Source organism: Puntigrus tetrazona, chromosome 12 (genome assembly GCF_018831695.1).
Source record: "Puntigrus tetrazona isolate hp1 chromosome 12, ASM1883169v1, whole genome shotgun sequence".
Taxonomy (NCBI): Eukaryota; Metazoa; Chordata; class Actinopteri; order Cypriniformes; family Cyprinidae; genus Puntigrus; species Puntigrus tetrazona.
The window spans coordinates 1,863,297-1,880,072 of record NC_056710.1 but is presented as its reverse complement, the minus strand read 5'-3'; the positions used below and the strand labels follow the sequence as shown (position 1 = coordinate 1,880,072).

Genomic DNA, 16,776 nt, shown 5'->3' with positions numbered 1-16,776 from the left:
TATAATATATAGTTAACTATGAGTTACTGTTTGTGAGAAGTAACTAGTAACTATTTCTAATTACTTTTTTAGTAGGTAACATGCCCTCCACGTTTTTTAAATATATTAAAATAGAAAATAGTTATTTTAAATAGTATTTTTGATCACATAAATACAGCCTTTGTAAGCATACGTGAGACTTCCACAGCCCTTGAGACTTAAAATTTGTAATGTAGACTGTTAAATAATATTGCCTGTCTCTGATATGCCAATTTGTGATCCCGAATAATGTAAATAAGCAGTTAATGAATATATTCTTATGATTCATCTGTTTCTCTGGGTACAGAATGGGTTGAACGCTCTTCATCTGGCATCTAAAGAAGGCCACGTGGAGGTTGTGTCTGAGCTCATTAAACTTGGTGCCGCTGTGGATGCCGCAACAAAGGTAAGACCCCTCTCGTCGGATCAGATATTATAACACACCACTATAAAGGCACTATTTGCACTAGTATAGATGGCTGAGCATATGAATTAAAGATGAAAAGTGTGTTACTCAGCTGTGCATGACTTCATAGGCAGGACTTTGCTGCATCAGCAAGTCTTCAAAGTCATCGTTGCTTGATGTTCAGGTTGACTTTGAGCCTCTACCAAGAGCTGGATCTATTTCATGCTGAGGATCTTCTAGAGGAGGATGTCTGTAGAGGTTTTAGAAACTCTGAAGAAAAGTGGATTCTTCAAAGTGATATTTATGTACTAGAATGGTGACAGAAATAGGGAGGAAGCATTTCAAAACACAGCTGGTCTGTGAAAAAACATCGGGTCACTGTATACAGTATCAAACTGTTCTCTTGTGTTCTCCTGGTTCCAGAAAGGCAACACAGCTCTGCATATAGCATCCCTAGCTGGACAGGCGGATGTTGTCAAGGAACTTGTGAACAATGGAGCAAATATCAACGCCCAGTCTCAGGTATAGTCAGCCTTTTTATTTATTGTGAAACACTTCCATTCTTATGGTGCATTGAAGTCATGTGAGAAAGATAGTATTTATGTACTTACAAGTATGTATTTACAATTTGAACACACATGATTGCAACCATAATTATGAATTGGAAACCTCCTTTAAAACCCAGTTTTCTTAGTTGCTATAGATGTAGCATTTATGCTGAAATGAATGAAATTATTGTGTTTTTCCTTTTAGAAGTAGCATGCACAAAATACAGTAGCAATGTACAATTACCGGTTCAGTTTACAGCACATTCATGAATTAAATAAAAACATGAAAACAAAAACAAACTGATGCGTTTTAACATTTGTAGAAGTACAGTTTAAAAGAAATATTTAGTTTTAAACAATCCAAAAAAAAAAACCCTTGTGAAATCGAATTTCCAATTTTACAGTTCATTTTCTAGTTCCAACTCATAAATATGAATATCAGGACTTAAACATACTATTAATATAAAAATGCACCCTGCACAAGTAAGCCATTGAACCTAGCATTTGTGAAGCTACTTTGATTTTGTTACTTTGACTGTACAGTAGCTTGCCAAGCTAAAACCTGCTCATAATTTAAAGTAAGCAAATAAAAATAAAAATAGTTAGCAAATTGAAATTTCTCGGCAGATTTTGATATATAGATATATACATTGGTTGCTTTATAGCCTACCCCTTATTAACCTCCCGGATGTGTTACTGTACAGGTAGCTACTTATACAGTTACACAATAGAACGTCTTCAGCAAAATTCTCCTCAAAAGACTCTGTTGCTCTGTCATGACAGCGATTGACCAACCATAAAAGTCAGCTTATCATAAAATCCATTGTTCTGACCCCAGAGAATGTGAGTTGCTCCAGTTGCATTGCAGCTCTCAGTTTCGTCCTCAAACAGCTCTTAAAGAATTTTGAAGCGCTGCATTACATATAACCTACTTGTGTCTCCATTTTGAGAAGAACCTGTTGGGATTTGGGAGCTGGTATGGTCGATAGTTGTAGTAGTGCATGCGTTTTTGCCTTGTCACCGAAACAGTCCTTGGGGAGTCCAAAATTAAACACACGTGTGCGGGAGACTAGAGACAGACTATGTTTTATCTCCAGAACTTATCACAAGTGCAGCCTGGTTCTTCTTTCTCACACTGCAGTGCCTAAAATAGAGACACTCGCTTGGTAAATGAGGAGGCTGATTGCAAATTGTTATATGTTTGAAAAAAAGGTTCCTACAGGGGATTGCTGGAAGAGTGTATTTTTAAAGGTTGTTCTTTTTGCACTGTAGTATAAAAAATGATTTACACTATGTGTACCCCATGTTTGTCAATATTAGCTAGCTAGCTACTTTTATAGCTGACTCATTTCATCTGTGGTACTGTATGTTAGTGCTGAAACCCAGACTCAGACTAAATTTGTGTTTGCATAACAAAAAACTATACAGATTAACACAGAATTTGAGCTTTCGTTACTCTCGCAACCACTTATGAGAGAAGTAAAAAAATAACTACTAAGAGCTAGCTAATCATAGCTAACTTCTGGTTTACTGCTCATTTAAGATCACCAACTACTTAAAACACTATTTATCATGCGTATTATAAACATAACAAAGTGAAAATGTATGTTATTATACAGTAGCATTGACTGCTACTAAAGTGATTAAGCTAAGCTAACTAAGACATATATATTTTATAAATTAACTTTTGATTTGTGGACTGTGCAGGCAAAAGGCTTACTGTAATTTCCCAGATTGCCTCAATGATTGAGGTCATTATTTATTTGTAGTAGTTGAAAATTGCAGTGTTTATTGGTTTGTTTAATATTGAACTTGAAAATGGACAAATATTCAAAATATTTCCTCTACTTTCATTACTTGAAACTTCAGTTCAAATTCCTGTGGGCATGACCAATTCAGTTCACACTCATGAATGAAAAAGTAGTTGTTAAATTCTAATGAAAAGACATACTGTATGTTTGAAATTTATAGGTATTTCAAAAAAGATCAGCTTTACTGCAGTATGATGATCCTGCCGATGGTGCTAATGTGTGTCAGAGGCATACTGTGATCTAATCTAATGTAATCTTGCATTCAAGTCACAGAAAAGCCTGGGATGTGCAGTATATGACTGTTTAGTCGCTCAGTAAAGTGAAAGAGAATATGAATGAAACGCATTTCTTATAATTTATGTTTCTGATACAGAATGGCTTCACACCACTCTACATGGCTGCCCAGGAAAACCACCTGGACGTTGTCAAATTCCTGCTGGATAACGGATCCAGTCAGAGCATTGCCACAGAGGTGAGCATAACCTTCTCTTCCTCACCATCCATCATTTACCTCACTGCAATTCCCAACAGCCTTCTGAAACAATGTATTTCTAGCAATGATATGTACAAAAGCCTGCTCAGAATACCCAGTGACCTTGCTGTCCTTTTGAAGGCAGCAGGCAAGCACTAGTTGCGCAGTAAGGGTATTGAATGCCTGGCTTGGAGTGTGTGTGGTGTGTGTGTGTGTGGGTGGGAGCATGACAGAGCAGGGTGCCAGACGTCACTGTCCTTGAGAATGTACCAGGCCCTCGTGTCTCTCAGACAGTGATTATGCACTGGAGAACACTTCAGTGTTTGAAGAGCTGTTTGCATGTTAATGATCCATGTTGGTGAGAATGAAGGTCTGTTTGAAATTCAAAATTAAACCGTAAAAGGTTACATGCATTACAGCATTTTGATGTCAAGCCATTCTCTGATAATTATCAAAGTTTTTGCTTTTTAAACGTTCTGTCATTAACTGGAAGTGTGCTGATACACTCATATGGTATATTCACATATTCAATGTTTTTGTTAAATTCTTGTATACATGTTGTCTTTTTATTTAGAGATGACGAGCATTTATGATGACATATTTTTTGGATGTACATCTTGTAGAACAGGGGTTTCCAATCCTGCTCCTGGAATACAATATTCCAGCAGACTCTAAATCTAGTCCTTATTAATCACACCAAAACACACTCATCAAGGTCTTCAGGATTACTAGAAACTTCCAAGTGTGTTGACAATGAAAGGAGAGTTACCTTCTAGAAACAGTATTATAGACTCATGTTGAAGGACTTTTTACTCTCAGTGATCTTGATATAGCTAGTTACGCTCTAGTATGGTGGTCACAGCTAACCATGTTTACACTTCAAACCATCAGATTCATCCACATTAAAACCAGCTGTCCCGTCACATCCTACCGGCCCAAACATACTTGCTTGGACTTTTCTAGCATTCCTGACAATGTTGATTAGCTGTGTTTGAGTGTGTTGTGTGTTTGAGCTAGACTCTGCATGATACTGGTCATTCAGAAGCAGAATTAGACACCCCTGCTGTAGTTAAAAGGTTAATTTACCATGAAAATGAAAACTCTGTCATTAATTACTCATCAAGACCTTTGTTCATATTCGGAACAGAAATTAAGATATTTTTGATGAAATCTGAGAGGAGTCAGATGGCTTTCCAGTTTCATCAAAAATATCTTCATTTGTGAGGGTGAGCTATGAATGACAACATTTTCATTTTTTGGGCAAACTAACCCTTTAAATTAATGATATTGATATAGACCTTTGCATCTGCTCTAGGAAACTATGTGTATACTTATATAATATTAAATTCATCCATGTTAGAACAGGGTGTCCAGTCCTGCATCTGGGGGCCAATGTCCTGCAGAGTTTATCTCCAACCTGCTCAAACACACATCCTTGACAGGTTTTAGTACATCAGAAGATATTGATTAGGTGGTTGAGGACAGGAACTAATCTCTGCAGCATACTGACCCTCCGGCACCAGGATTGGACACACCTGACTTTAAAGAGCAGGACTGGGAAAGTTTGGCTTTCGAGATCTAGTTTCTTACAGAGTTTAGCACTGGCAAAACTCACCTGACTGTACTTTTCAAATAATCCTAAAGACACTGAATATCTTGTTCAGGTGTGCTTGATTAGGTTTGAACAGCAAAACTCTGCAGGGAAGTGGATCGTTCAAAGGGCCAGAGTTGCTCATCCCTGTAGAAGCTAATGCTAAATCACAATCGATACAAACACTTGAATGTTGCCACCACAGATGAATTCTGTAGTTTTACCTCTGTAGTTTAGTTTACATCTCTTTGAAATACTCAAGGATTCTTGTGTTGTGTGCTTGTAGGATGGTTTTACTCCACTGGCCGTAGCTCTCCAGCAGGGTCATGATCAGGTGGTGTCTCTGCTCCTGGAGAATGACACCAAGGGAAAGGTGCGGCTACCTGCCCTGCATATTGCCGCTCGTAAAGATGACACCAAAGCAGCGGCGCTGCTCCTGCAGAACGACCACAATGCAGATGTCGAATCCAAGGTACCTCCACCAATATACAGTCAAGTCTTTCCATTAGTTTACATCTAGAACTTGATGGTGCTTTCCATTCAAACACATCGGATAATTACTGTATTTTGGAATTAACGCAATATACATCTAAACAGACTTTGTGGTGGCTCTAATTCAATGATGCATGATGGGAGATGCTCATTGTAAATTTACTTAAAGCATCATCTTCAATCACACGCCAGTTTAAAGCAAATACCAAAGAGTTAAACCGTAGGCAACTAGTAAATGCACCATCCAGTTAAGCCCTTGTGGTGTCGTGTGATGTGTGGTTTGTCGCTCTCCCTCACGATGTAGCCACCGTACAGCTTGATGCTCCCATTGTGACTTTGTGAACACTAATAAGACCATTCTTTCTCCTCCCGCTCTGGTGGTCCTTCTAGATGATGGTGAATAGAACGACAGAGGTATACATGTACAAATGTTACACACCTCACAAAGCGTCCACATCACGCTGCTGCTGTGGCTGCCGCCCTATCCCCTCCTGCCCCTGCTCATTGCTTTTTTGTCTCAGTAAATTGGCGCTTCTTTTACTAACGGCCAGCGGAAAACTAGCATGGAGAGGAAATACTTGTTTAACCGGTCGAGGTCTGCAGCTGAGAGAGTTTTTTGTATTGTTTGTGTAATTTCTGTACCGGAGTGGAATTGTAAGATTATGATTGTAGGTTTTCCGACATTTGGTTGCACAGATAGTTCTGCTCAAGAAGTCACCTACCATTGGCCCGCTGGCTGTTTTTGTATAATAAACTGGGATAGTTGGGCCCCAAATGTCTTGTGTTCCAACTCGCTTGTGTCGGTTTGGTTCTGGTCCAGATGATGGACCATACAGGCATGCTGTTTCCTTAAAGTACCTAATAAAACTAATCAAGTCTTAGTGGTTAGCGTAGCAAATCATCTTGCACACAAATATCCCGAAAACACAACATATTCTGGTGATCAGAATAGTCTGCCCTCGTGGTAAAACCAGCTTGAATTTTAAATGTCAGAATTTGCTTTATACTTAAATTCCTTTCACATATAAATCTAAATGCTCTTTTAGACCAAAGCCCAGACATCTAGTACTGTCCTGAAGCATAGAATCAGACTCCTCAGCTGCAGAGTATTCGTCCTGTCTCATGCATGACATTACCCCCCTAGCAGGTGTCAGCAGAAAGAGCTACTGACCTTCTCTTCTCTTCTACTTTTATCTCTTCATTTCTTTTCTCCTCTACTCTCTTCTTGTTTTGTCTCTTCTTGTTTTATTTCTTTGTTTTCTTTATTAGTTCCTTCATTTTGATTTCATTTTGTTGTTTTATCGCTTATTCTTATCTGGATGGTCTAATCGTTTCTCTTTTGCTCTGATTTACACCTATATTCATCTCTTCTCTTGTGACGTCATGCTTTACTGTTTCATTTCTTCTTTTCTTTTCCTGTCTCATGTCCTCTCATTTAATACTTTTATTACTTCTCATTTTGTCCTTCTCGCTTTGTTTTCTCTACTTGTCCTCTGGTCTACTTCTTTTATACTTCAACTTCTTGTCTCTTCTCTTCTCTTCTCTTCTCTTCTCTTCTCTTCTCTTCTCTTCTCTTCTCTTCTCTTCTCTTCTCTTCTCTTCTCTTCTCTTCTCTTCTCTTCTCTTCTCTTCTCTTCACAGTCAGCATGGCTTCCAGATTTCTTCCAGCTCTCCTGCAACTTAACAACTCCAATTTGCACTGCATGATATTAACTTAAATACAGTATTAACCACTTACAAAACTGAGAATAATAGTTTGATATTTCGTCTACAGCTCAACTGCTCTGTCAAATTTGCAGTGGCTTAATGACTATTGAAGCTATTGGTTACTGTATAAAGGAAATATTCAAATGTGATTGTAGTCAGAGAAACCTTTAGATTTTAGATGTTTTAGAAGCACATTGTTAAATGCAGTGCACTGTATGCATGTTTGCACACATTAACATCATGGGTTCACCTCCACTAAAGCTTCGTATCTAAATGTCAATTAAAATTTGGGCTGAAGGTTGCTGTTATAAAGGCTTTGTATATATGAGGAAAGCACATCCTTTGAAATGAAAAAATCCTCCCTTCTATTGCAACCACATCGACGGAGAGCTTAAGTATTAGATTAAACATTAAAGATTACTGTCCAGACCAAAGCAAAAGAATTAATCAGCCAGATTGAATTTACAATCTGCGAGGGATCAAGTGAAGGATGTGTCTTCTCTCAGTGTTGCGCTAAGGTCATCTGTTTTACTGATTTACTGCAGTACGCCTGGCCTGGTGTCGTCTTTTTTATATGTAGAGGATGAGGTCAGGTCAGGTGACTTGGGGTCAGGGCCTTCAGAGTTCTGTATGTGACATTTTGACCCCTGCACTCTATTTCTCTCTGTCCCTCTCTAGAGTGGCTTCACCCCTCTCCACATTGCGGCTCATTACGGTAATATCAATGTAGCGACGCTGCTTCTGAACCGAGGGGCTGCCGTAGACTTCAAGGCAAGGGTAAGGACATGAACTCCTGCTGAAAGATTCTGTAATAGTGAAGTGCACGGTGTAATAAACTACACTGGGGTCAGAACAGGGTCATGCTCTAAATGTGGTTTTTGTCCTTGAGTAAAACCATTTCACGTCATACAATATTTAAAACATGGACTGAAATCGCCCCAAAAAGGATTGTGCATATTTACCCAACATTTAATGAAAATTTCTCACATATAAATAATGAGTAGTATCCTTTTTTTAAGAAACTCTCACATACTTGGATCTGGAATGCTTTGCACACTGACAAGCATGATACAATCAGTGCAGCGTCCCAGCCAAACAAATGACAGTCCTTGGTCTCAGAGTAATAAAGATGAAAAGATACAACGCCTGATCCAGACACCATTTTGGCACTGCATACACAGATTTCCCCTTCACTGGTTTAGACCTAGTGTTTCCCAGTGTCTCAGCAGCTCTTTGACCCTGACGATTGATCCTATAGATCTGACTCCTTGTTGTGGAATATACTACATCTTTCCGTGTCAAAGAGTCCAGTATTGTGTATTTAAATATTCAGTCTCAGCTTAGTGTCAACTATCTTTTTAAAATGCTAAGCAGTTTGTCATAGTAAATTACAGATTTTGTAAGCTATCACTAGAGGGTGGTGTAGCCCAATACTACAGTGACTACAGTATGACGCTGTGCAATTCATTTGTGCCTCTGCAGCTATAGACAGTATTATTGAATACTGTATTAATGTATGTATGGTTGCCATGGGCATATTTTTTTTTTATTAAGAAATATACAGTAGCAAAATAAAACAATCTCTGTTAAAACATTAATAGATGCTCTTGATTGGTAAGGTTTACTGTAGAATTGTCTGCAGATTACTAGTTTGTTTTTTACTTCCTGTGATTGACTTCATTTTCAGTGAATAATGAACATTTACAATGAAAATTAAGTTTTCATTTCAACAGTTTTATGTACATAACATTAGCTGACATTAAAGTAATAAGCCATTGTGTTTTTGACATTTGTAGCAGCATTAGTTTAGTTTACATGGAGTAAAATTACTAAAAGTGAAAAACACACAATAATTAAATACAAAATAATAATTAAATACAAAATAAATAACACAGTCCATTTTCCCTTAAAACATTTTAATGGAAAAATCCTGTTTTCTGACTAATAAACATGTTCATGTGATGTTTAATGGAAAATGTGCATTTATTAAATAAAATAATAATGGAAAGTCTTCCTTGAAAAATAGTTTTTCTGAAAAAAATTAATTATTTGTATCATATCAGATTTGTCAGATCTAATACAGTCACCAATATAGTTCTGTATGTCTATACATGTAATAAACCTAAATATTAGTTTTATCTTTTTGTTGTGGCAGAATGACATCACACCTCTCCATGTGGCATCGAAAAGAGGAAATGCCAACATGGTCAGGCTGCTGCTGGAGAGAGGAGCCCGAATCGACGCCAAAACCAAGGTCAGTGCCGCAAGCAGTCAAACCACACAGACCGTCTTTCTTTTACAGCTCTATATTTAACTCGTCAGAGGAAGTGAGCGCATGGTTTTCCCCACTGCATTTATTTCACATGTGTATATTCTATATAATAAAACAAATTGCATATTAAGATTCAGAGAAATGCTGTTTATTTGTGGCCATTTTCAGCTGCTTTTCAAGATGAAAAGACAATTTATCTGAATGGGATAATTCAGGGATACGTGCTGTTTGATTCTAATAAATGATAACAACCGCAGCCCTCAGGTTACATGTGTTTGGCACCACCGTCGAAGAGAAATTGCATACAGATGTTGCCCATTTCTCATTCTCCAGTAGAAGAATGCTGTCTTTCATTGTGTATTTGACATATTGTCACATGTCACATGGGAAGGACTGTAATGTTAATGATGGCTGATGCTTGTAGATTGTGGCACCTGTTGGTGGGGCAGTGTGTAATATATATGCGTGCTTGTTTTCAAATCTACAGGACGGCCTGACACCTTTACATTGTGGAGCGAGGAGCGGTCATGAGCAAGTAGTTGAGATGTTACTTGATCGTGGAGCACCCATCCTCTCTAAGACAAAGGTTAGATATGGTGTTTTGCACATAAATGCATAGCCTGTCAGAAAATGCTTATTCAGAAAATGCATATTCTTTCTTATGGTCATGTTGTTCCAAACCTCTATTGTGAAACACCAAAGTAGATAGTTTGAAGAATGTTTATGCTACTCTTTTTGGACTATAAAGTAAACAGTAATTGTATGTACCAAAGAGTAAGAAATGCTGAAAACTAAAATGAAATGGTTTGTACACCGTTGTTATATGGAAAAGTGCAGATTTGTGTTAAAGCGGCTTTACAGTAAGAAACAGGAAAATAAATTCATAAATATATATTTTTACTCTACAGAGGACAATAGTGTCATTATTCAGCTCAGTTTAGTTTAATGTTAATTCAAATCAATGAGCAAATATACAGCCGCTTCTGTGTTGATTCAGTTTTGTTCAATAACTGCATCAACATTACAAAGTTAGTGTTATTGTCCAGCTCAGTTTAGCTGAAGTTTTGTTCTTTCCAATAGTGTCAGTGAAGTCTGATCTTGCTAAGACCATCACAAATTGTACAAAGCAGCTGAAGACACACCACTTCGACAAGCACTTAACCACCCCACACCCATAAACCAATGCATTTACTGTACAAACTCACACAAACTGCTTTTGTTACTCTTTAGATCAAAGTGTCTGCTAAATGCATGAATGCAAATATTACAAGTCATATCAACTTTTTTTGTGTTCTAATAAGGGTTACATGGGCTTGGAATGACATGATGGCAAGGGAATGACATCATTTTTGAATGGACTGTTCCTTTAAGTGTATGCAGATGTGACATTATCATTTTTTCTTCTGTTTTTCCATTGCAACACTTTCCTGGAATCTGAAAGCAAAGCAAAACATGGTCACAGACTTCTTGCCAAATTAGATAATATCTTAGCCGATCAGTGTCACAATGGACCAATTGTTTTAGTACAAATAGTGACGTATAAATACTCTCTCGCTGTTCTTTTACCCCAGATGTCCTTTTCGAGGGGATTATGGCTTTATTAGATTTTAAAAGTTTACATTTGCTTCTCTGAATTCTTAGAAAAATGAAAAACTTTAGATTCGATCCATGATTCCTACTAAATAGAGAATGGTTGAAAAAGTTAAAATGTCCTTCAGTTATTTAATTTCAGCATAACCTAGATCGTTGTGGGTTTCAACAGAACGGCCTTTCACCGTTGCACATGGCCACGCAAGGAGATCATCTGAACTGCGTTCAGCTCTTGCTTCATCATGACGTGCCCGTGGACGATGTCACCAATGATTATCTGACAGCCCTGCATGTCGCTGCACACTGCGGACACTACAAAGTTGCCAAGGTCCTCGTGGACAAGAAGGCCAATCCCAATGCCAAAGCACTGGTGAGACTCTTTTTTGACTTTTTTGATCCTGTCTAACAAACAAAACACTCAAACTGTAGACTCCAATTGCCAGACGTATGGCTATAGATGTAAGGTTTGGTACACTTTACAATATCTTGATAAAGAACCATCAACCTACACTTACTCCAATAATGTGATATATTTTTTAAATTTGTGTTTTTTACGACTTAAGTATACAATCAAACAATCAGATGTTACTTTAGTACAAAACCAAAGCCTGATTGAGAACTTTCTAGTCACACACACACAAAAAAAGTTTACTAGTCTCATAAAATCCCAGAACTCTTTTTTCCCCCTTTGGCTTCCACCTTAGATGGTACCTTCCAAATTTTATATGTTAGCACTTGGGAAGGTTTTGACTTGTAACATGTTTTGTTTCTGCACAGCGCCATGGCGATCTGTAAAAAGCCTCTTTTGGCAAAGAGCACAGTGAATACTGTCATGCTCTGAAGTAATGGTTACAGAACGGGCGTGTCTCTGCAGTTTATGAGGAAAAAAGGAAGAAAGAAAGAAAACTGTAGAAAGACAAGTCTGCCAAGGCTTGAGCAGCAGAAGCCACGTGTTTTCATTCGTCTGGAAACAAAGCTTTGATAACTCTTTAGTCATCTGGTTACGGGTAGAAAGAAACCAGATTTTCATTAGTAAGTTGGAGTAAAAGTCTCTTTTTCTCTCTCTGTAGAATGGTTTCACACCGCTTCACATCGCTTGCAAGAAGAACAGGATTAAAGTGATGGAGCTGCTGCTGAAACACGGAGCGTCCATTCAGGCTGTGACTGAGGTGAGAGAGATTTTTTATTAATATCTACTGTACATTTGCAGAACTTGCTTTACCATGCTCTTTGGCCTCAACAGTTTAATACCTCTGAATGCAAAAAACTTTGCTTATGTTTTAGTAAGAAATGTTGGTTTGGTGTATGTGTGAAAACCAGATGTAGCTACTTTTGTAAATGTAGAGACATGCCTCCCCCACATTTTAGCACATAATTATTTAGGGGGGGGCTTATCATATATAAGCCAAATCATATTTATACCATGACTATAAGACCAGCTGCCTGCATTTTCAGAACTTTGACCCATTTACCTACATTTTACCAATCAACCAAATATAAATGTTATGTCACCTAATTAATATTCATGAGCAAAGTTGATAAGGTTTATAAAGCGTACCCTTCTACTCTTCTGATTGCTCTGGATGGAAATTGTGCTGTTAAATGACATTACAAAGCTTGTATTTGTCTCAAAAATATATATTTTTTTTGTATTATAGTTATCACTACATGTGGCTAAAATTGAATTTATACTTTTTTTAAAGTTTCATGGTCGACTTATATCTTGCAATGTGACTTCATATATCAAAACTACTTAGTTTTTTAGAATTTTGAACTTTTAACTCACAATGTGACTTAATATCCGGCATTGTGGCTTTAAATCTCGCAGTTGCTTCTAGTCATTGTGACTATTTCTTGTATATACAGTATCTCACAACTGCAAGTTTATTTCTCGGCATGGTTCATCTTTAATCTAGGGCCGAAATGTTTTTTTCACGCATAGCAATGAAGCATTTCACAGAGTTAGACATACACTGTTTCAATCAGATATGCTGTTGTTTTGAAAAACAACATGTGTGTTTTCAAATGAGGTAATATTTGCTTTAGCATGCAGTTCCCATTGCTTCAAAGCTGCATATTTCTGTGTCTCTGGCAGTCTGGACTCACGCCGATTCATGTGGCCGCTTTTATGGGCCATGAAAACATTGTGACTCAGTTGACAAATCACGGAGCGTCTCCTAACACAATGAATGTGGTGAGTACAGCCGTCCTCAAGCCCACCAGCACTAAACAAACCATTTCCTTTTGATAATGAAAAAACGAAGTAAAACAAAACATTTTAGCGAAGCCCCAGAGTCCAGCCATGTTTCCTCTCTGGAACGTGTCATTGCTTGCCACATTGGTTTGGTCTCCCGTTTCATACAGCCTTTTAGGGTAATAACAGTCTCCGTCCATGTGCTTAAACATACGTCTGACCGCAGGTTGGGGCTCCTTAGTCTACTGTAATTAGAGTACAGTCAGACTGTAATCATGCTTGACTGTTCCCCATCTGACAGGCTGTGGGCCAACGGCGAGCCACTGTTACCGTAGAAACACGCATTAAGTTTTGTTGGGGAGCGTGTCAAAAGCAAGACAGAGGGCAGAGGGGCTGAGTCTCTGCGCACACAAAGGCTTACTGTCCAAACACAGTAGTACCTTTTTTCCAGAAGCTTCCTCTGTGTGTGTTTTAGAGGGGAGAGACGGCGCTTCATATGGCTGCCAGGGCTGGACAGGCAAACGTGGTGAAATTTCTGGTGGCGAATGGAGCAGATGTGGATGCAAAAGCCAAGGTGAGTGAGAGATATGAACTACCTGGTGTCATGGCATTAACGTACCTTGGTGCACTTTTTAGCAAGCCACGAAATATGTACTAATAAGTACATAACATAAAAGAAATGAACACTAGACACCTTTTATTTTATTATTACAAAGTTTTGATTAATAAAGTGTAATTTTCAGACCGTTGCTTGAATAATATCATGTTACTGTTTCAAAACTTTATTAATTTGCTGCAAGATTTGAAAACTGATGCTTTTGAACATTAGCATTACACAACTTCAGCTTCATATCTATGGGTTTTCATAGTCGCTCACGTGATACAGCGTTGCATTTAGGCGATGGAAAGCACCGTGCAAAACAGTTTGACAAAACACTTCTTATCTGTGTAAAAAGAAGTTGAAATGGCACGGTTGCATCAACAAATGCCTTTTGATATCAGTTTTACATTTGTTAACACTATCGGGTAGGTTTAGTTTTGAATTTTGTTTAGGGCATATTTACAACATGATAGAGCATTTACTTTTAGTGGTGGATATTTGAATTCTGAACCATCACGATATGTAACTGAAGCAACGTAATAAAAAACAGCAACTTGATAAAAATGTGCCAGGGTCCCGTATTGAAGCTGTGTTTTAGCGCCACTCAGCAGACATTTCTCTGTGAAACTGCGGCAAAACGTGCAGTAAAGTACATAAAACGATGTTGCACAAAAAGTGCACAGAGGTACCTATTTTTTATGAGACCAGGTAGGAAGCTATGTACTGTATGTGCTGCTTTATTTGCGTTTGACAATAACAAAAGCCATAACCATTTATGTTAAAGGGCAACTATTATGAAAAATTTAATTTTATGTGTATATATTTATAATATAAATGTTTGTATATAGCCACTCTGTAACGATAAAAATCCACAGACATCTTCACAGACATTGTTTTTGTAACTTATGTTTGTTTATTTTTAACATAAACTTTTGTATTTGACAGTTAGAGTGCTATAAGACATGAAAGAGGACTTAGTTTAGTACTCCCATGCCATGATTTCAGCACAAAAGACATCAAAATGAAGCAGATGTTTTTTGCATTTAAAGAAACATGCACAAAAACAGCTTGTTTCCATTTTCAAAATTATGTAATAAAATGTATTTTGAGCTGAAACTTCACAGACACATTCTGGGGACATACATGGACTATATAAAAACCTTCCTACATTGGTAAACCAAAACCAAAGCACTTGCATATTATTGTTCTTCTGTTGGTTTCTTCTATTGTTATCATTTGTAAGTTGCTTTCAATAAAAGAGTCGACTAAATGTAAAGTAATGTAAATGTAATTAATAGCTATGGAATGCAATGCAGTCAATCTAAACTAATGTTGCCTGTTTGTTTGTGCTGATACAAAGACTTTCAAAAGTGCCCTAATCTTCTTCACGATTCCCTAAAACGAGTGTTGCCTCATTGCATTTAGTTTTGCAGTACTGTAAGGAAATACTAAAATGGTCTAGCATCTTATAACCTCTACTAAGAAAAAATGAACAGGTAAAAAACTAGCAAGTCTTGTGTTTGTTTGTGTAGGACGATCAGACCCCGCTGCATATATCCAGTCGCCTGGGAAAGCCAGATATAGTTCAGCAACTGCTGCAACATGGGGCTTCACCTGACGCCACCACCACATCTGGATACACGCCGCTCCACCTGGCCGCCCGCGATGGCCACAAAGACGTGGCATCCATCCTGCTGGACAATGGAGCATCTCTTGGCATCACTACCAAGGTCAGTCACATCAGCAAAGCTGGGCAATTTAAAAAACTTCTTGTTTGTTGCTTGTGACCAGATAATCAGAGAAGCTGCCAACAAGGCTATTTTTAACTTCTAGATAAAGGTTTTGTTTGCATTTACTATATAGATTACACTCTTAGGAATAAGGTCACTTATTTGTGTATGTAGTATGTACCATTAGTACTAATATGTATATTTGAGTACCTTTAAGGTTCTGCAAATATATCTGCAGATCTTACTAGACTAACAATTACATTTTTGTTGTAATATTTAATATTTGTAATATAATGAAATATAATAGATTTCAGATAATAGAAATATAATAGATTTTTCAGGAAACTTTTCAACACAGGAAAAATAAAAGAGCATTTGCCATTTTTAACGATCGCTTGGTCCTAGTGTTACAATGCATCATGTTTCTTTGCTATATTTTGTTTCATAAATGTATTTTACACTGAAGTGGTTTCGATGAATCAAAATAGATTTTACTTTGATCGCACTATTAAATTGCTCCACTTTGTGCTGTTTTGAGTTCTGCTGCTATTTTCTTTGGTCCCGTTACACTCGTCGTTTTTAAACAAGATTGTTTGATTGCATTCATTTCACAAGATTGCCACCATTTTGCTTTGTCTTTGACATGTTTTCGTGATGGGACGTTGATTTCTTTTTATGTGGTTTAATGGAGTGAACAACCCCTTTTCCACATCAAGCGGCGGTTGTGTTTGTAATAAATCAGCAAATTAATTCAATTATGAATAAATTGAGCATGTGAGCTGCGTTCTGCTGACAAAGTGTTATGTATTATTACTCAGACAGGAAACGGTTTCAAATTATTTATTAAATTCATTATTCCATAAAACTAATCACTATGCAAATGTGTATCCCGCCCTTTACTTAACTATGAACCAACCAAAAGAGCTACCAAGAAATTATATTTGTATAGTCAAATATGTATATATATATATATATATATATATATATATATATATATATATATATATATATATATATTATATAGCACTTTGTTTGCCAAATAGTGAAAGGAATTGAGCAAATTTCATTTTAAAAGATTGATTTAGTTGTTAAAATTGTATGCATTCATTTAAATATATTTAATAAGAAATGTATATTAAAGTTAACATTACTCACGTTACAGTGAATATGCAAACAACAACAATAATAAGCAATTTTAAATCTTTACCTCTGAATGTTTTAGCTTTGCTCGTGGGCTGAAATGGTAATGATAGGAAAACGGTAAGACAAAAAGTAATTTTGTCATTTTGACAAGTAGTAATGCGCTTTCTTCAAAAATTGCTGTCAGAGTCAAACGATTTCTAG

The 16,776-nt window shown here is 37.2% G+C and overlaps 1 protein-coding gene across 2 annotated transcripts in view; it reads left to right on the top strand.

The window, feature by feature from the left end:
- ank3b (ankyrin 3b) overlaps positions 1–16,776 on the top strand; it is a 133,256-nt gene that overhangs the window by 67,266 nt on the left and 49,214 nt on the right. For both annotated transcript variants that reach the window (XM_043253621.1, XM_043253622.1), the window contains 13 exons: positions 326–424; positions 848–946; positions 3,157–3,255; positions 5,133–5,318; positions 5,729–5,752; positions 7,724–7,822; positions 9,201–9,299; positions 9,805–9,903; positions 11,080–11,277; positions 11,978–12,076; positions 13,003–13,101; positions 13,577–13,675; positions 15,235–15,432. In XM_043253621.1, the coding sequence (XP_043109556.1) occupies positions 326–424; positions 848–946; positions 3,157–3,255; positions 5,133–5,318; positions 5,729–5,752; positions 7,724–7,822; positions 9,201–9,299; positions 9,805–9,903; positions 11,080–11,277; positions 11,978–12,076; positions 13,003–13,101; positions 13,577–13,675; positions 15,235–15,432 (1,497 nt within the window). The remainder of the gene's footprint in view (positions 1–325; positions 425–847; positions 947–3,156; positions 3,256–5,132; positions 5,319–5,728; positions 5,753–7,723; positions 7,823–9,200; positions 9,300–9,804; positions 9,904–11,079; positions 11,278–11,977; positions 12,077–13,002; positions 13,102–13,576; positions 13,676–15,234; positions 15,433–16,776) is intronic.